The 18260-nt window shown below is 39.1% G+C and overlaps 3 protein-coding genes across 4 annotated transcripts in view; all 3 read right to left on the bottom strand.

Moving 5' to 3' along the window:
* Nucleotides 1–802: 802 nt before the first annotated feature.
* On the bottom strand, nt 803–9429 carry fam219b (family with sequence similarity 219 member B). The gene is made up of 6 exons (XM_046032254.1): nt 8446–9429; nt 7808–7916; nt 5026–5119; nt 4833–4910; nt 4435–4486; nt 803–3345 (listed from the first exon to the last, which is right to left on the bottom strand). Exons 1-6 carry the CDS (start codon nt 8518–8520, stop codon nt 3196–3198), a joined length of 558 nt encoding a protein of 185 aa, XP_045888210.1. The 5' UTR covers nt 8521–9429; the 3' UTR covers nt 803–3195.
* A 1039-nt stretch (nt 9430–10468) lies between these two features.
* LOC123958704 (cytochrome c oxidase subunit 5A, mitochondrial-like) lies at nt 10469–14507 on the bottom strand. Its single transcript, XM_046032255.1, has 5 exons — nt 14349–14507; nt 12328–12444; nt 11122–11243; nt 10789–10911; nt 10469–10595 (listed from the first exon to the last, which is right to left on the bottom strand). Exons 1-4 carry the CDS (start codon nt 14419–14421, stop codon nt 10798–10800), a joined length of 426 nt encoding a protein of 141 aa, XP_045888211.1. The 5' UTR covers nt 14422–14507; the 3' UTR covers nt 10469–10595; nt 10789–10797.
* A 2317-nt stretch (nt 14508–16824) lies between these two features.
* The window catches only part of LOC123958702 (synaptosomal-associated protein 25-A-like), a 41973-nt gene continuing 40537 nt past the window's right edge, over nt 16825–18260 (bottom strand). For both annotated transcript variants that reach the window (XM_046032252.1, XM_046032253.1), the window contains exon 8: nt 16825–18187. In XM_046032252.1, the coding sequence (XP_045888208.1) occupies nt 18119–18187 (69 nt within the window). In that variant the 3' untranslated portion in view covers nt 16825–18118. The remainder of the gene's footprint in view (nt 18188–18260) is intronic.

Consider the following 18260-nt stretch of genomic DNA (forward strand, 5'->3'; position numbering starts at 1 on the left):
GATCTCATATCTCGGAGAGCGCTGAGGTAACTCCCTTCAGTCGTTTTTTTCCTCCCCTTCGCCCGGCGCACAACTGTGCGCACAACAGCATTAGGCCCGCCCAGCGAGAGCAACACGTCCCACAGCCTTTCCAGGTTCATTACATTCTTATTAAGTAGTTTTACCGATCATTTCTTCATCCATACATTTATTTGTATAATAAAGCATTTACTTGGCTACAGAGGTGTGGTGCAGTAGGTGTGGGAGTGAAGTGCTATTGGGTAGCCCACTACGCCACATAAATCTCAATATATAACTAGTCAATAAGTGTCAAATGCATTTATCAATACAATCTATTGACCTATATACATATACACACACGTATTACTGACATGGATGCCATCACTGAAAATATTTTTATTAAAGCCAAATTGCATGGTTGGAAATGTATATTTTTGGCAATTGGTCTCTCGCTAATTATTTCAAATATTTACGTTACACATGGCCTGTTTATAGTATCACATCTGTCTCTGAATACATGACAATGATTATAATGCAATATGCAAATGGAATACCGCAAAAACCTCACGGTCAGGTGCCTCATGATTAAGTAGAAGACAGCATGGCTCCATGCTGTCCCCTTGTGGAAACAATGACTACCATGTTCATAATGGTGCCTGCCTTTCATCTACCACAAACTGTATTCTATATAACTTCAAATTCACATCCCGTAATCAAAAATCTTCATTGACAACTACCTCATTACACAAGCTCTACCAGAGATGATTCTTAATAACTGTAATCACAGGCACACAAATGAAAGTATAGATAACAGGTTTATTTAATAATGTAAACCCATAAACAGTACAATCAAATAAAAAAAAGACTAGAGTTGAACATTATAAAATAACAATTTAAGTTATTGCATTTAGCACTCAATAACACTTAGTCACAATGTTGTATAACAAGCAGATTGTCCCAATAGTTGCATAGTACAGGTGAGTCAAGTGTACTTGCTACTGACCACTGGTGTTAAGTGCAATATTAGTTTACATAAAAACATCGTGCAGAGCCAGGGCCGGAGTCAGTACACTTTAAAATCAGCTGTTACATTTAAAGCATTTACCTCACACTTAGGAATAAAAGCTGTTTCTACTATTACGCTAAGTCACCCACATTACAACCATGGACCGCTGTGAGGAGACAGTGTACATTACTCGTGTTAATTAAGTAATATTTCCAACACCTAGCATTTTCATTGCAAACGGTTTAATAAAATCCACTTCCTGATTTTTAATTGCTGAATTAATACCAATTCTGTGAAGTACTAATCACGGCTCCTCCTTTTTCTAGCACAAAATGCCACACTCTTTTTCCCTTTTGTCCTTGACTTCTTTATGGTGCTCAAGTGGTCTGCTATACCATTTATTTATATGACTGAGAGGTCTGTGTGGTCTGCAGGTAAGTAAAACCGCAGCCATACACTTATCCTGACTTAAAACCTCTATGCACTTAAACAGATGTGCAATTTTATTTTACAATGTATGTGAAAAGGCAAATTACTTTCTAGTTGCACACTCACATAAGATCTCCTGAGAAAGTGATCACGGTCACTTGCTCTGATACTGAATATTTTTTGTTAATTCACAATTTCAAAATAAAGACCAACGATTAACAGAAAAATATGAACCAACATGAGTGAACAGATACATTTTTAAAAGTGGAAAAAAGAAAATATATATATTTTTTTAGAGTAAACATTGCCATTTTCAGCACACGTGTGTCTATTGTGTAGGAAACAACCGACGCATCATAACACAAACAGAAAATTATAGATATTATATTAGACATAGTTTAAACTTATGTATGTTAATTCATTTTACAATTATGCAAATCTAGTTTACTGCTTTTAACCTGTAACATCTATTTTTAGTGTTCCCAAACAATATTCTAAATAAATAAATAAATACAAAAATGATCTGCAGTCAACACACACACTGATGCGTGTTTTGAGAGTTATATCAAATCCTGGACAGGGTTCTAATCCAAAATGCTACATATAGGTCTTGGCAAAAAAAATCTACATAAATCTATTTTTCAATTCTTCGTATCCCTCCCAGATTGTTTTGTGAAGCATATTTATGAAAAAATAGAATTTAAATGATAAACGTATACACATCTAACCACATAAACAAATGTCTTTAAATGACGTATATGGGAATCTGTGATCTATTTTGCTTTTATGCCTATAACCTTTGTAACAGCTTTTTTGGTGGATATTCTGGTTACTGGAATGAAACTTATTTCTACAATACAGAGACTGTAAAGTCTAATCAAATGTAATTGGTTAGACAATGTCACCTGCTTCCATTTTGTGCGACATACAGTAGTCTAACATTTGGTAAGTGTAGGTGTTACTCTTTCAAATAGTGGATAACTTCGTAGGACAACTTTTCATAATGCTTTTCCCTCAGTACAGTATATCCTCCATCCATATCCAGTTGCTCACTGACAACTTGTAAAATGTAATCACTCCCTTCTGATAAATACTTGTTTTAATTCAGTGCTCTGCTTCACAGTTAAAAAAACCAAACAAACAAATCCTTTAACTTGTTATTTTTGTTGGATTTCTTACACCCGCCCCCCCTAGCAGTGGGCACGTCATTTTGGAATACAACTCAAATGTCATTTTTGAGGAAGAGCAAAACAAAATAAAACAAAAAACAAGCAGTTAATGCAACATTAGTCAAGGAATGTCAACGGTCTAGTGAGAAGCCTTCATATAGCAGTTAGTTAATAACTGGAAAATTCAAATTTGCCCAGAACTTTAAAACAGAATACCAGAGTGAAAAAAAAGACAGCAGCCCACTCTCCACTGGGTCAATGAGGACATATCCCAAATGATGAATTACTCTGCCACTCTATTTGGAGCACTGGCATAGTTAGCATTTCATGTAGTTCTATATAAAGAAAAAAACCATATCAAGCTTTGGGGTCACAGTGGATAAGGCTTGTTCTTACGTCCACCCGCGTTTTCATGTAGGCTGAGGCATCTCTGTGCACGCAGTCCTGCATGAACGTTAGTTTGGCTTCAGGGCTGGAAGTCCTTAGGCAGCACAGCAGTGGAGCTCAGTCTGAGCTCAGTCAGAAAGAAGGCCTCACCAGTAACTCACCAGTAACTAAAGTCAGGGACAGGAGTTGGAGCCTCACACGGCATCACTGTGTGGAGCAAGACGGGCCCTCAGAGCAGCAGCACACAGAGGAGCCCAAGGCTTTGGGCGGAATCAGGTCCAGGTCCTCGTCATCGGGGATCTCATCCAGACGGTAGCCGTCCTGAAGCAGCTGCCTGCTTAAATCAGGATGGACCTGGAGAGCAAAGAGACAGACCTCACTAACACAATGCAGTTTATAATGTGATCGTCAATAAGAATACTAATATGCTGTGAGCTCACCTAAACTGTTCTAAGGCACTTGGATATTTAAATGAAACAAAGTTCCTTGAGTAGACCAGCACAGGAAAATATTCTCTCTAAATGGACATGAATTACTGAAAGATCCAGCTGGCTTTCAGGTTCAAGTTAGGTTGCTAGTGATGCCACCAGTCCTCTGTTAATGACTGTTAGCAATTAAAAGGTCATGTTCAAGTGGCAGCAAACCTTTTGTTTTTACTTTTGAATCACCCAAACCCAGTGCCATTCAAATACAGTACAGAAATATTTAGCTGTGATGGGGTCAGAGGCCCCCCCTTGAACTAACTATTTGAATTAAAATGTACTTTTTGTATGCGTCTTAGCTATGATGAAAAACAGTTTCTCAATAGCAATGTGAGAAAACAAGTAAGACTGAATTTAAGCTAATAGGCAGTATAAACAAACCTGACTACATATCTGAGGTCAAGAAATAGCCAGAGGCTCGGTGTGTTTGACTGAGAAACAGCGATGGTAAGGTCACAAATAACACACATCTTTTGCTCTCACATTTCTTCACGAACTGCCTGACATCACAGTATCTACTGTTCCTACAATATATATGAATGCATGCAAACAGAGACAAGATCTAGCCCTCAATTCAAAATGTTTGATGATAACTTCTTGTTTGCACTTCGAGACAAAGCGGTTCGCTTTAATCCCTGACCTATTTACTAAAGTAAAAAACTATCTTGCAAAAACTCCTCAAATAACTGGTCTTTTTTTTTTTCTTTACACAGACCGATATCTCCACGGGTACTAAATATTTGCACAGTCAAAGTTTTCCAAAGTGACAAGCTGAAGTCACAAAGATGAAAGGACAAAATGGAAAAATAAAGTCCAAGCTGACAATAACATGAATGATTTTTGAACAACATATATGGATGAAAAACACCCACCCACACAGCTTTAGTCACCCAGCCAGTTAGACAGTGTACCAACTGAGATTATGAGAGCGCCTGGAGGAGATCCCGTGGGGCAAACTCACCTCAGCTGAAGAGTATCCTGAGGAATACTGCTCGAAATCAATCTCTTCGTCACTGCAAGGACAAGAAAGACAGGTTCCGTCACTCGGAGGTAAACTATTTTAATGTGTCAGCCAGTAACATATTTAGGGACGCTATAGGTGGTGGAACTGGAACTGCTAAATGTCCATGCCACATGATTTTTAGCTACAATGTAAAGCAGTGACTTAAACTCTATTACACGCATACAATTTGTTGTAGACTTTGCTTCTCGTAACATTCTTTGAAAGATGAATTGAAACTACAAAACAAAAATAAAAATTCCACTGGGATATATTTTGAGCCGCACTGCATCTCTACAAATTCAGTGCATTTTACTGCATTTAGTAGGAATTCAACGTTATACCTGCTGTAACTTTACCTGTCTGAATCCAGAGCAACCAAAGAGTCCTCAGCATGCTGACTCAACGCAGCGTAGCCCTTGTTGTATTTCACCATCCTAAAAGAACCAGAAACTGTAAAAATTGTGTGAAACAAACATCTCGTCCACTGCATTGTTACTGACAACACAAAAAAGCAGCTTCCTCTTTCCTCCCCGTGCCTCCTCTTCTTACCTCTTAGCTCCTTGTCTGGGCTGATGCATCACTGGAGGTCCTGGTGAGAGGGCTTTCTTCTTCAGGGCTTTCCTCGCCATCTCCCTGTGTTTCTCTGTGAAGAGAGACATTTTTGTGCTGACCAGGACTGGATGTCAGTCAAAGCAAAGGTCACATAAGAGGTTTATTATGCTAATAACACCATACTCTTATCTCAGTGTAGGACTTCAGATGTATGAAGCCGCCTACACACACACTCAGCAAGTGAAAGTTCTTTGAGAGTGACGGACATCACTGTGTTATGATAATCAGACCTATAAAATAAAATCATTGATGATGTCTTACAGTTTTTTTTTTTCTTTTAACAGATTTGATCAAGGCAACAATTTGATTCAGGAAAATAAAAAACAGATGTAAAGCCAAAAAATCCACTCTATACCTTTACTTGCTTGACACAACCTACAAAACGCTCCCAGTAGACAGGATATGGAGGGGCGATGTCCCCGGACTGGATCAGGATTTTGACTGGGACATGGTGTGGGCCAATATCAAACTCGCCTCTCGAAATCGTGACCACCAGCAGATCCATTATAATTTCATACACAGGACCTACCTGACCTCTCATAAGCTGCATTTTATGAAAGTTATCAGTGATCCCTCATGCACCCTGTGTACATTAAAAACCACTGTCCCTTTCCTCTACATGGTGGGGGAGGGCCCCCCGTGGCTCGATTTTGGCAGGATGTGGCTGCTGAGCTTACGACACACTGCCTGTGACCATACCAGTGTTATTATTGAATGATCTGTCAGCACTTCAAGTCCCTGAATGTCAGAAACGTGTAATGTTGGTAGGTTTAACAGTTGCCAAGAAAATGATTGCAGCCCCCTCACACTTTGACCTTTTGAAGCATTAAAGGGCTCGCTCTGATCCCTGTTGTCCGTCGTATATCTTTCTACTGCACCAGGCACCTTGAATCACTCAATAGGCCTATATTAACTGCTCCACAAGACCCCATGTGTGTGTGAGGTATGGGGGGGTGGGGGGATTGATGTAACGGTATGTTCAATGGCTGTACATCATTATTTGTCTTGTGTTTGAACAGAAATAAAATAAAATAGACTGGAACTGGATTTAATTAGCTTTCTCTAATGGCTAGTTGAGGTCAATGTGTTACTAATTTGCCAGTATGTCCATTTTTGTTTATTTTTCCTGCTCTGTTATTGTTCTGTTCTCACGACGATGGTGGAGGGGACTGAAGCCAGGCAACACGCAGTTGACAAACAAAGCCAAACATGTAGCTTGGGAGTGATAATTTCAATGACATTGTTCATTAAGCTAATGCAAAGATCCCTGCAGGTTTCAGTCCCCCTACATAACAAACAAGAAAATCCCTTTAGTCAAGTCTAGACTTTGCTTCGAGATAAGGTCATTTCCACGTCACAGTATGTTTCATAAATAACTACTCATACGTGGTTTTCTGAGTAAGCCAATACCTTATCAATACATCTGTTCAACAAGCATAAACATGTAGAAAGCATATGTAGTAAAGAGTATACAATGATGTTGCTGCTGTAAACATTACTGTTGCTAGGAACAACACATTTAAAATATTCAATTCAAAACTAATCCTGTTCTGAAAGTATTCTTTTTAAAAATAATATATTTTTAAAAAAGTACTTTTATTCATGAAAAAGAACCAATAAGAGCACTGATAAAGAACCGAACCCATAAGAGTAGTACCGATAACATCTTAACATTACCCATCCCTAAACACCATTACAAGTTGTCAAAAAAACATTTTTATAGGGGACACACTACATTAAAAACCTATCAACATCATGGAAACTCATCATAGCAGCTATAGCTCAGTAGATAGAGCGGGTTGCCCGTTAATCGGAAGGTTGGCGGTTCAATCCCCTGGCGGCTGTTCCGTGTGTGAATGGTGAATGTAGATGTAGTGTAGAAGCGCACCGCCCACCAAATTAACAAATACAGAGCATTTACAGTCTCGTTAATTTAACGTTTGGTGTTGTGGTTGGACAGGAGAGGAAAGGAAAGGAAATAATGCAGAGGAAAGGAGAGAACATGAGAGCAACAGGAGGAGAATAAAGTTTTTGGAAGCTGAATAAGCAGCGCTGTCATTAAGTAAGTAACTGTAGTAAGAGATTTAGTAGCGAAATTTTTATGTGGCTCTCATGATGAATAACATCAATATGAATTTGCTTATAAAAAGATCTGTGAATGTAATTTTCCAGTGAATGACTCACATGACAGATTCACACTACTGTCACTTTACCGTGTATGAATTCCATCTCCTCTTATGTGTGTGGAAATCCTTCATGTCTGTGACATTTGCCCTGGCTTTGGACAGCTACACAAAGTCACTTTATACATGCAAAATGAGTATCAGACATAAAATCGCCAGTCAGCATTAAAAAGAGCAGAAACGTTTTCTGTAGCAATCATGACTGCTTACCATTAACAATCCTATCCACAGAACGTGAAGATATCAGGTTCTTAGATGTGACGGATGTAGGCAGTGAATTACATCATAGAAGGTTGGCTACATGGACTGCTTTTTTCTATACACACAGTCTGTATGAAACTGGTTCATGTGACTCAGGCTCTGCTGTCCTGCTGGCTGCACAAGACAGCACTCTTCAGATGCCCCATTGTGTGCTGCTGTGTACAAAAGTATGAACCACAGCTGAACTCATAAGAACAACAATAATGAAAAGACTTCTGACCTACAGACCAGCATTATAATGACTTGTTTATGTCATTGGTTATGGTGAGTCTTACGTAGTTTGAGGTGGATTGCCGGAGCTCTGGACATGATGTAAGGTCCTCTTTTCTCCACAGGCCTGATCCCTCCATCTGCGGTCTTAGGTCTTGTGCCACTACTGGGCCCCTGAGGATGCGCAAATGAAGGATTATCTTTATTTTATATGAATGTATGGTAACCAAGTAAATGACAATACAGTAATATGATGAAACTCATGAGATTGCAAACTGACAACACAAAGTTTTTAGGGGTGTTTTCATACCAGTGTGATTCAATCATGAGCTTCATGAAACAAGTCTACTGTAACTCATTCTGATCTATTTCTAAATTAGCTAAAGTCTGTCTCCAGTGGTAACCCATACAATTTCACCAGCCAGATTAACGTTACATTTCGAAAATAGAAAGCTCCTTCGAATTTCCCAGCAGTCCTTTCGGGTTTTTAGGACGATATCATGTATTTCACGTGTGTATATGCCCATTTATCATGTCACTCGATGTCATCTGCAGCCACACTTAACAATGTCTAACGACAGAAAGCACTGTACGCATGTCTCATCTGAACAACTGTCAAAAATCACATGCTAGGCTAGTCCCTTAGCCTCCCAGTTCTTATTTACAAGCTAGCGTTAGCCGGGCTAGCTTTAGCTGGCATTACCGACAAAACTTGTGGCTCCGGCTGCGCTTCCAGCAAGGTGTCCTTCTCTGGTTCCTCTATGATGTCGTTCATCATCTTGGCCTTAGTTCTCACAGTTTGCACCACAACACAGCCATGATGACTTTGTAGTTTTCAGCAGGAGCAGGTAGGCACTTCTGTAAGCTAGCTTTGCTATTATGCTATAAGTGACAAGGTTTTCAAGAGTTCCGGAGAAATTTCCAAAATAAAACTCTCGGTCGCGTACATGTTTTATGCAGGGCCGTTAGGCCCTGGTTTTATGGAAGTTATGCGTGTTATCCAAGAAGTAAGATGATTCAACTGCAGTGTTGGGTTTAGCGCAGGAGCATTTTTTTGTTGCAGTTCCTTGTCACTAAATCATCGTGTCTAAATTCTGTAACGGTCACGAAATTAGCATAATTAACTTACATTGACTGCAGGTCAACATAGACGGCAGAAAAATTATCAAAGTAATGTCACACTAGAACAATTAAGTTTAAAACGGGAGAAACAAATAAAATGTGATTATTGAATTTAAAAAAATACTTTAGACAGTAGCAAATAATGACTAACTATTAAACACTATTAACATGGTCTTTTGGTTCACTTTTCCACAGTAGATGTGATGATCCCGTATTTCCAAAATATACAAATGGCGCAATTACAGGCCGTATTATGTTTTAATTGCTGATAGTCTTAAATGTCACCCCAGTACATGCTATCCCACATGTATCGCAGTCAGATGTCCGGCCTCCTGTCTCCATCTGGTGGTGGGTGAGAGTGAGAGAAGAGCTCAGAGGAAAAACAAATCTCGACGGTCTCACGCTCTGTAATGTTCAGCTAAATTAAATAATAACACCACACAAATTTTGGGGGGTGGTGTTGACTGTCAACTTTCAAACTTAAGGGTTTTTGGTGCTAGCACAGCTGATCAACATAAGTCCAATCATTTCTGAGTTTGAACCTGATGGAAGCGCGTGCATGGGGAAGAAAAAAAACCCCATCATCGATGGATCTCTGAAATAATACGATTCACCATGGCAACGGGTAAATTAAGAGCACAAGAAATATAAATACATGCCTACCATGACATTTATCTAACAGGAGTGGAGAAAAGAATCAGTAAGTTAAAACGATTACATTTTATTCAGTGTAGTTGAATCATCATTTACCAGACTTGAATTTCCTCAATGAATGGTAATGTGTAGGAAACCTTTACTGTATGTTACATTTTGTAACATATAGGCAAAATAGGCTATATTTATTCAGCTGTAACCTGAGGGACAAATGCAGGTGGCAATGGATCAAACAGATAATACGCAGCTTAGGTCATGGACCCAATTGTAAAGTTATATTCCCAGAAATAATGATTTTGGTGATTTGCACTGAAAATGTGTCTAGATTCAAAATGACTGTACATTTTAGACATCTATTTTACATTTAAAAAATCCCACACATTTCGCATTTAATGAAATCCTGTCAAAGAACATTGAGTATATGCAGCTAATTTTCAAAACTTACTTTTAAACTACATTTAGTCACTTCAGCTGAACAATCATCCTCACTCACAACATCTCCAGTGTGCTTTGATATCGACTGTATGAATGAAGAAATGAAACTGTGTCAGCTGCTTCAGTCTCAGCAGGAGGGAACGTGTCAAAGAGAAACTCAAGAGTTTGTTGAACTGTTCACAGTATAAATTGCCAGTTACTGATCTCGGTCTCCGATAACCCAGATTTTCCCTCATCTCAGGCTCAACGTACTCAGTTTTCACTAGTCTCACTTTCTGAAACGGGGCCCTGCACACACACAATAGATCTTTTAACAGAAATGTTGACTTGTCATAGCTGGAAAAGCAAAATGTGTAACGATATTACAAATGGGTCCACTCTATTTAGTAGTGTCCCAGTAAGATATGTCAGTGAAGAGGCATGCAAATTAGCAGGGAACTTCTAACTTCAGTCTACTGTTAAAAAGGTCCATTATAGATGGAAAAATATTCAACAATTTACCAGAAAACACATTCTTCAATTATTGGTTCTCTTTATTAGGTCCACCATTTTGTACACAATAGGACAGTATGGATTTAATCAACAATATCGACATATTTGACAGGAGACAATCAGGAGAGCTCATCTCATGTATCAAATGACCTGAGAAAAGAGGAACAAAAGATATTTTAAGTGCACGCAAGTAATTCTATATAATTCATGATTATTGTACATCCAGTAGGTCATCCTACACAAACAGGCTTTCGCACAGTGCCTATGACTGAAGCAACTCTCTTGCTAAAGCTACGCTGCCTTCCCAAGTAACATTTAGTATTATGGTATAGTGCAGTCTCACCTTGACAGTCTATAACTTGTCAATGCCCAGCTCCTCTGGTGTTGAGATGCCGAGTTCTGACAGGGTGGGTTTCAATTCTTGGATCAGATAGGGATAGATGTCTTTGTGGGGGCCTGCTTTGTCCTGCAAAATACACACACAAATGCAGTTAAGTAATGATAAGTCTCCAACAATAATGTAGTGATTCATTTGCTACTGGTGTACCGTATTATGTCTGTAAATTTATATTTTTAACTCCTAATGTGGATAATGGTATCATTAAAAATCTGGATCTGTCAGGGGTCACACTTCCCCACAGACCTGAAGTGAACCTACAAAGGGACGGCTGCTCACCTTAACGGCCTCAAGGATGCGGATGGCACTGGCCAGGTCATTCAGCCTCCTGCAAGCCCTTAGTGCTGAATCCAGGATCTTGGCCTCGGGTACCAGGTCATACCCGATCAGCGTGTTCATGCCTTTGGGTTAAAATGAATAGAAAAGGCCCTATTACTGAAGAATCAGCAGAATTAAGAAGTTAAGAAGAAATTTACTTTAAGTTAGTTAGGGCTGAACTATTAATCATTTTCAAATCGAAATTGCAATTTGAAAGAACACAATTAGCTAATCGTAAAGACAACGATTTAAATGTAGGTTAATTATACAGTGCATCTGACCCGTTTAAACAGTCATGTAATTACAAATTCATTCTGTTGTCTCCTTGTGCGACAGACTTGCTAACCAATACGCCATACGCCTCCTGTTATGGTCCTACTCACTAATCAGAGCGGGCACAGGATGTGTATATTTTACAACAACAAACGAAACTAGAGGAAAACGTGGGATAATGGCGTCAGCCAAATTGAGACAGGCGGCAGCTGTACCGCGGTCCGGCGTCAACTCACACTTAATTGTTTCAGCTGCAGAGCATTTAGCAACCCATTGTTGTTGACGTGTTGTTAATTTGTCATTCTGTGTGCCTCAACTACAGATAACACCTTTCTCTGAGCCAGTTTCGCTCGGCTACATCCACATGAAGCATTTCAGAATGAGAGCGTTTTGCCTGATTTTGCTGACTTGTTCAGATTTTGTTAATTTGTTCTGTTGTCCTTGCTTTTTGTGCTTTTAGTATGGTTAAGTAGGCTATGTAGTTAAATTGTTTCTTTTTTGTCTGTTATAATGGTGTTTATTGTTGATATACGATCGGGAGTGTGCGCAGGGTGTTTTATTTTGAAAATCGACCGGATTCTCTATGCCTTTCTGTGTCTGACCTCCTGCCCATTTCATCTGCTCTGTGCTGCTTGACGCGGCTTCCGTCAAAAATAGACTTGCAGTGAATATGAACTTTAGCTAAACAAACAAACAAAACAATCGCAAATTGAATTGTAATCGCAATATCTGGCAGAAAAACAGATTTTTTACGTAGGTCTGAAATAGTGATTTGGAGGTTTTTCTCATGATTTCCAAATTAACCCAAACTGGAACCATAACAATGACCGAATTAGGAATGGGAAGAGGACACACCTTCAGAATATGAAAAGTATAAACTGTCAACAAAATCACCTTTCCTCAGTTCCCAGGCATCAATGTCAGGCTTGCTGAAGTAAGTGACCCAACGGGCATCAAACTCCTCGTCTGTCTCCACCTTGCCATGGGAGTAACATCTGGAGGCCAATGGAGCTGGAAGATATAGCACAGCACACCAGCACACACACATATTAATATTTATCAAAAAAGTTATATATATATCTGGGCAAGTTAACGCATTTATTAATTAACGCCAACAATTATTTTATCGCACATTAACAGTCTTTATTATTATTAGTTTGAAAGTCCGTTGCTCACTGGCTCTGAATACACATACAGTCAAACCATGGGTCACAGGAGGGGTGGGATGTTGATCAGCCTGCAAATCACCCACCCAAACAAGCAGTGGAGGGAGGATTCGACAGACTACGCCGGATGCAGCGTGTGGGAGAAGTAGATAAACAAAAGCAAGACAAGCTATCAAATGCCATAGTTAAGTGGAGAGCTACACACTGCACACTGATTAGTATTGGGGAAGATGTCGGTCTTAGGAACGTTCTTAAAATCACAAACGTAGTCGCTTGGCCAGCGGGGTTGCTCTTCACTTTGGTCATCAGACAGGAGACAGTGCTCCGTGAGTAAATGGCAGGCGCTCAATGGATTGTAACAAAGGGAAAGGCTTCTGTACGCTACACAGCTGTAGCTTTTTTTAGTTAAAATTATAGGCTACATCACTGATAGGCCTTCATCTAGTTTTGCGGGGATGCTCTGAATTCCCTCCTGTTGATTTCCTATTTAGTAAACAGTAACAGATTCTGGAAACTCACAAACAGCGAGGATCAGTCTCTCTTCCAATGATTTGCGCTCCGCGTCGCGTACAAAAAGTTCAAGACAATTCAACTTCGGGTGGGTGCCCACCCAAAGTTGAATTGTCACTACGCTCTGTGCTCGACCACTTCACTTCACTCTAACAAGGACATTTGCTACTGAACATAGACTGTTTATGCTGCTCCCTGATAAAAGAAAAATGTTTCTGCTGATACCTGTTCAGAAAAAAACAAGAAAACAGATTTATATATGTTAACCTATTGCTCAGAAGGTGCCTGTTATGATGTTGTGATCGCATGATTCTAAGCCACAGGGGCCCGGAGTCTAGACTCTAGACTCTTAACTTGTTTTAACAAGCTATAAAAGGTAATGCCCTGGCAGTGGCAAACAGCTTTGGTTTTATATTTGATTTGATTACATTAATGTTTAAGTTGAGATTTACAAGAAATATTTTATTGCTACTGTGTAAAGGGAATACTGCTGGTAAATAAAGTGTTTGCATGTTATTGCACTTTTGTGTATATAGCAGTACATTTAAATTAAAAGTGTGCAATACACTACTTTAGAATCATGCGATTAAATTTTTTAATCACCCCTGTAGCCCAGCACTAATTATATATATATATAAATATTTCCTGGTACTAATAAGCTTGAGTTGTACCCATAGACTGTATAAGGCTGTACCTTATCAGCTGTAACGCCGGGTAGCCATATAACTTACTGTAAGATAAGGAATGACGATCTAAGGGAGTTCAGGACAGTTAATTTGGGATAATATTAGCATCAAAAAAGGTCACAAACTAAATAATTCTAGACCTCTATAGTAAACTATGTGCAGATTTGAAATATATAGCTCTATACATGATACAATACATGGTTTGAGTTAGACATTACACCGTGTTGATATCAGCTGCGTATAAACTGCGGTCACTGACACTCCTGAACTAACTAACGTTAAGGAGGGTCATCACAAGGTCGTGACTTTTTGGCTAAAATCCGTTTCGCGCCTCTTCATTTCAAATTTTCCATGAAAGGTAGAAATACATGAAAATGTTCAATTCAAGACCACAACGAAAGCTAGCCAGAAAAATAATTCAATGTCACCCTAACGTACCTTTCACACACACAGAAGCAGCTAAGCTAGGCGGCTAGCCGAGTAAGCTTATTGTAGTCACCTTTATTACAGAGGCTATTTAATTTCACGGTAGGTGTAAAGCAGGCAGTCCTACCTGAGTAACAGGGTCGTGACCGAGCTACACTCCGGGCCCCTGTGACTGACAGTCGGAACACGGCTCGGAACATGGTACCACAGTGGCTGATAACCACGTACTGTATGTTGCTAACCGTCCTGTGTGCTAAAGAGGGAGACTCTGGACGGAGGACCACGATGAGGACCACGATGGTCACGTGATTGACGAAGATAGCCGAAGTCTTCTGCGTCCAAGCTGCTGATACTCACAGTGAGGTGGCGTTTTGATTTTGACAACTTCAATAAGCAATATAATCTTATAAAGATCATTTTAAATGTTCGTTTTCTAACTCTTCTATTTACAACAATGTATTTCACTTCATTCAGCAGAAGTGGAAGTGTACAGTAAAGTTCTTATATGAAGGAATAAAATGGAAAGTCACTATATTTACTACAATGTCAACACTATGCTATGGTTAATCTGTATGAGTCTTAAAAGCGCAGTTCATGATTTGGGGTTAAACTATTGGCCTTGACCTTACCCTATTTATTCAGCTCTGACATTGCTTTAGGACACTTCACCACACACTTCAGACATCTATAATTATGCTATTTATGAGAGCTCAATTATTGAATTTATGTCATACTGTCAGAAAGGTGCCTGGTAAAGGGGGTCTGGGACCACTTATAAGTAAATAAATGGCTTCCACTTGTTGCAAGAACAATAATTTTGTAATGGTAACAGAAAACACCACGTGCAATGGACTTGGCTCTCAGCTTATTATTCATAAATGTTGGTTTTCATATTTGTGTCAGAACATAATTCATCAAAGTAGCAGAGGCCATAATACCCCGACTTTTAGTAGGCTGTGAGTCATGCCCCAAAACACTGGATCTTCCTACACTTTACAGCATCTTCCATTAGACCCTCATTAAATGGCTCTCGACCCTCCCTGTCTGATACACAACCATACCTTTCAAACTCTACAAATTTGTCACACCTGCTTTCTGTTACAAAATGTGAAGCCTCAAACCTAAACTGAGATAACATCATCGTTTTCTCTTTACCCCTGCAGAGCCATAAACGACATGTTTTCACTGGCTACACAGTACTCACTGTGATGAGAAAACTGAACTTCACGTGTAAAATTGGTTGAGTGCCCCTTTAACGTCACTGCCCACATGAAAATGCAGTACACAGACATATACCAGCAGAGGGAGCTCTTGATTTAAAAAGACACTCTTGAGCCCTCAGTGAGCAACAACGCAAGTTAGTGTTATTTATTAGTCCAACAGCAAATAACCTTTACCTTAAGTGCATGTGAGGAGCAGAAGAGCTGACAGATTCCATTCTGAAACATGATATTTTCATTTTAGAGAAGAAAAAAAAATATTCACCTTTATTTAATAAACCACAAAATGATAATACAGTCTATGTAGGATTTTTCATGTTGATAACATTGATGATAACATGCATTCATTTTATTTTACTTTGTATACAAACACATGAGATGTATGTACAGAGGCTGTGTAATAGATGTAACCAAGGTATAGCGGATTACCCTGCTGTGTGTATATGTGTGTGTGTGTGTGTGTGTGTGTGTGTGTGTGTGTGTGTCAGTGTTCTTAGTGACGTGGCAAACTATAATCCGCCTTAAGCCCAGGGCACCACAGTAGATGTCCATTAGCGTAATGTGCTGCTGCACATCTTTCCTTCTCTGTCTCTTTCTCTGTCGTGTCTATTCCTTTCCATACAGTGCTTTAAATATCTGCATTGACCTGGTGTTGATTTTATTTTAGCCATTTAGCTCCAGTTTTAGAACAATTTATGAGTAGAATAGAGTAGTTAGAAAACATATTTTTAGAATTAGACTATAACATACGATTAGATTAAACTTGTTACTTTGTGTTACCTTTTTTCTTATATAAAGCTTGGCCATGTGACTCTGTGAACCACCTGTCTGTGTCAGTGAAGGAAATTACTGTGTTGATAATACAAAGAAATCCGTCTCCTTCAAATGATGATGATATTTGAATTTAGATGTGATTTTCTGCACTGTAAAACCTCTGCATTTGTATTATTATTATTACAAAGCAATTAAATGTTCAACCCAAATAATATAATTTATTACATTTTTTTTGTCTACAAAGATTTTATTCACACAATTTAAAAAGAAGTAGTGCCTTATGTTCCCAGTGGATATTTATCTTCTTTTCACCTGATTGTGCTCTTGTCTAGAAGTGAAAATTCCTATTCTGATTTTGTTACATCTGTAGTCGAGGTCTGCGTAACCTCAATATAAGCGTATGCAGGTTGCACGGTCAACCCTCTTACACAAAAACTACATTCATTCTAGTTGCTTTCCCCCTAATTTTATCTCTTTTTGGTGTGGATGTCCGACGTGTGAATTGTACTTTTAACCAAGCTTTTCTTAGTTCTGACGCTTGACGTGGTGACTATTAACTTAAACCAGTATTGAAAGTCATGAAAATACAAAAGAAGCTCAGATTGGTTCTACAGTTATGATGGTTTTATTGGCATTTCCCAAGGTATTAATTACAGTGATGGTCGCAGTCTGGAAAGGTAAAGAAACATGAAACAAAAAGAGTGGCACTATTGCAAATATGGGCCTACATATGTAGCATGCGGTTGCCTTGTTAGGATATCTTTGCCTGGATACATGAATTCAGTGTTTTCTAGCAGCAGATGGACATGCATAACACACTTAATGCACTACTTGATATTGCTAGGTTTGAATCATGGGTAAAGCAGCCTGGCCTGCTATGTGAAGAGATGAATCGTTTGCTGTGGACATCTAGCAAAGCGCCACCTCTTTTCATTATCACAATGTTAGCTACTATGGTTAATGCCCAATATTTTTATGATGAATAAACAAGAGCCCCATCAACAATGCTGTTCAGACCACAAACAAATGCAAATATCTGCATATAGACTGAGCCGTATGATACAGTTTTTATGAATTATTATAAACCAATTAAATATTAACCCATGCTTTTGAACGGTAAGATTTAGCTCCCTGAGGAAAAGTTATATGCTATATAATCAATAGCATCAAATTGTGTTAACACAGCTCCAATAGTAGAGTTGGTAAAATACTGGTGCGCTTATAGTCAGGAACAAAAAGCTGTGGCTTCATCCAAATGGCTCATATACAAACTATTATGGTCTACTATGTCATTAAGATCTGAGTGATTCCACATTTACATTGAATGACAGTGGCCTTGGCTACAAGCTGTGGCTGTATATTCACTATATTCACTGTGGCCTTATCATGTAGCATCACTACATCCTAACTGATGAATACACAGTGTCGTACATGGACAACACCAGAATACTGACATGGGGGAAGGACATCTTGGAGCAAGGTGTACATACAGTTTATCTTACACACAGACTTAAAAAAAAGTGATGAAGAAAACAGGACAAATTATCTAAATCAATAAAGCCATTTAAGAAGCACTATGTACAGTGTAGAGAGAGTTTGAGTGGGCGATGTGTAACAGAACTATTAGTTCTTAACAAAATCAGAAGAGTGACAACACAGAACAACATTGACAACAAGGGAGGGGAGTGGTGGGTAGGATTGAGAGGGGGGAAGAGGAATGTATGATATGTGAATGTGTGCAAATGTCTACAAGTATCACAGTAAAAGCATGATTTTGCAGCGCCTGCTGTCGAGCATAGGAAGTGGGCACTGGGCGTTGGTACTGGGGGCTGGGTTTGGTTGGTGTTGTTATTTTTAGGGTGACTGGGGTTAAACTGGGATGAAAGCACTTTTTCGCTGCAGTTTAGCCACTGCCCAACATCTTTGTTGCACGCTGGTTAGCCTCGTCAATCCTGGTCTTGTTGGAATCAGCCTGAAAGAAGAAATGCACCAGTTGTTACACAGCTCATAATGGCCGTTTCAGGCAGCTTCTTTCTGCGTTTACT

The sequence above is a fragment of the Micropterus dolomieu genome, linkage group LG20 (assembly GCF_021292245.1).
Source record: "Micropterus dolomieu isolate WLL.071019.BEF.003 ecotype Adirondacks linkage group LG20, ASM2129224v1, whole genome shotgun sequence".
Lineage (NCBI taxonomy): Eukaryota > Metazoa > Chordata > Actinopteri > Centrarchiformes > Centrarchidae > Micropterus > Micropterus dolomieu.

Bases quoted from the DNA above. Each gene is read 5' to 3' on its own strand.
- LOC123958704 (XM_046032255.1), bottom strand. From the start codon at position 14,421: ATGTTCCGAGCCGTGTTCCGACTGTCAGTCACAGGGGCCCGGAGTGTA. The intron at 11,244-12,327 runs GTGATTTTGTTG...TTTAACCCAAAG, and splicing joins TGCCTGGGAACTGAGGAAAG to GCATGAACACGCTGATCGGG. The intron at 10,912-11,121 runs GTGAGCAGCCGT...TGTATTTTGCAG, and splicing joins GCATCCTTGAGGCCGTTAAG to GACAAAGCAGGCCCCCACAA.
- fam219b (XM_046032254.1), bottom strand. From the start codon at position 8,520: ATGATGAACGACATCATAGAGGAACCAGAGAAGGACACCTTGCTGGAA. The intron at 4,911-5,025 runs GTAAGAAGAGGA...TGGTTCTTTTAG, and splicing joins CCCAGACAAGGAGCTAAGAG to GATGGTGAAATACAACAAGG. The intron at 3,346-4,434 runs GTGAGTTTGCCC...TTTGCTCTCCAG, and splicing joins CAGGATACTCTTCAGCTGAG to GTCCATCCTGATTTAAGCAG.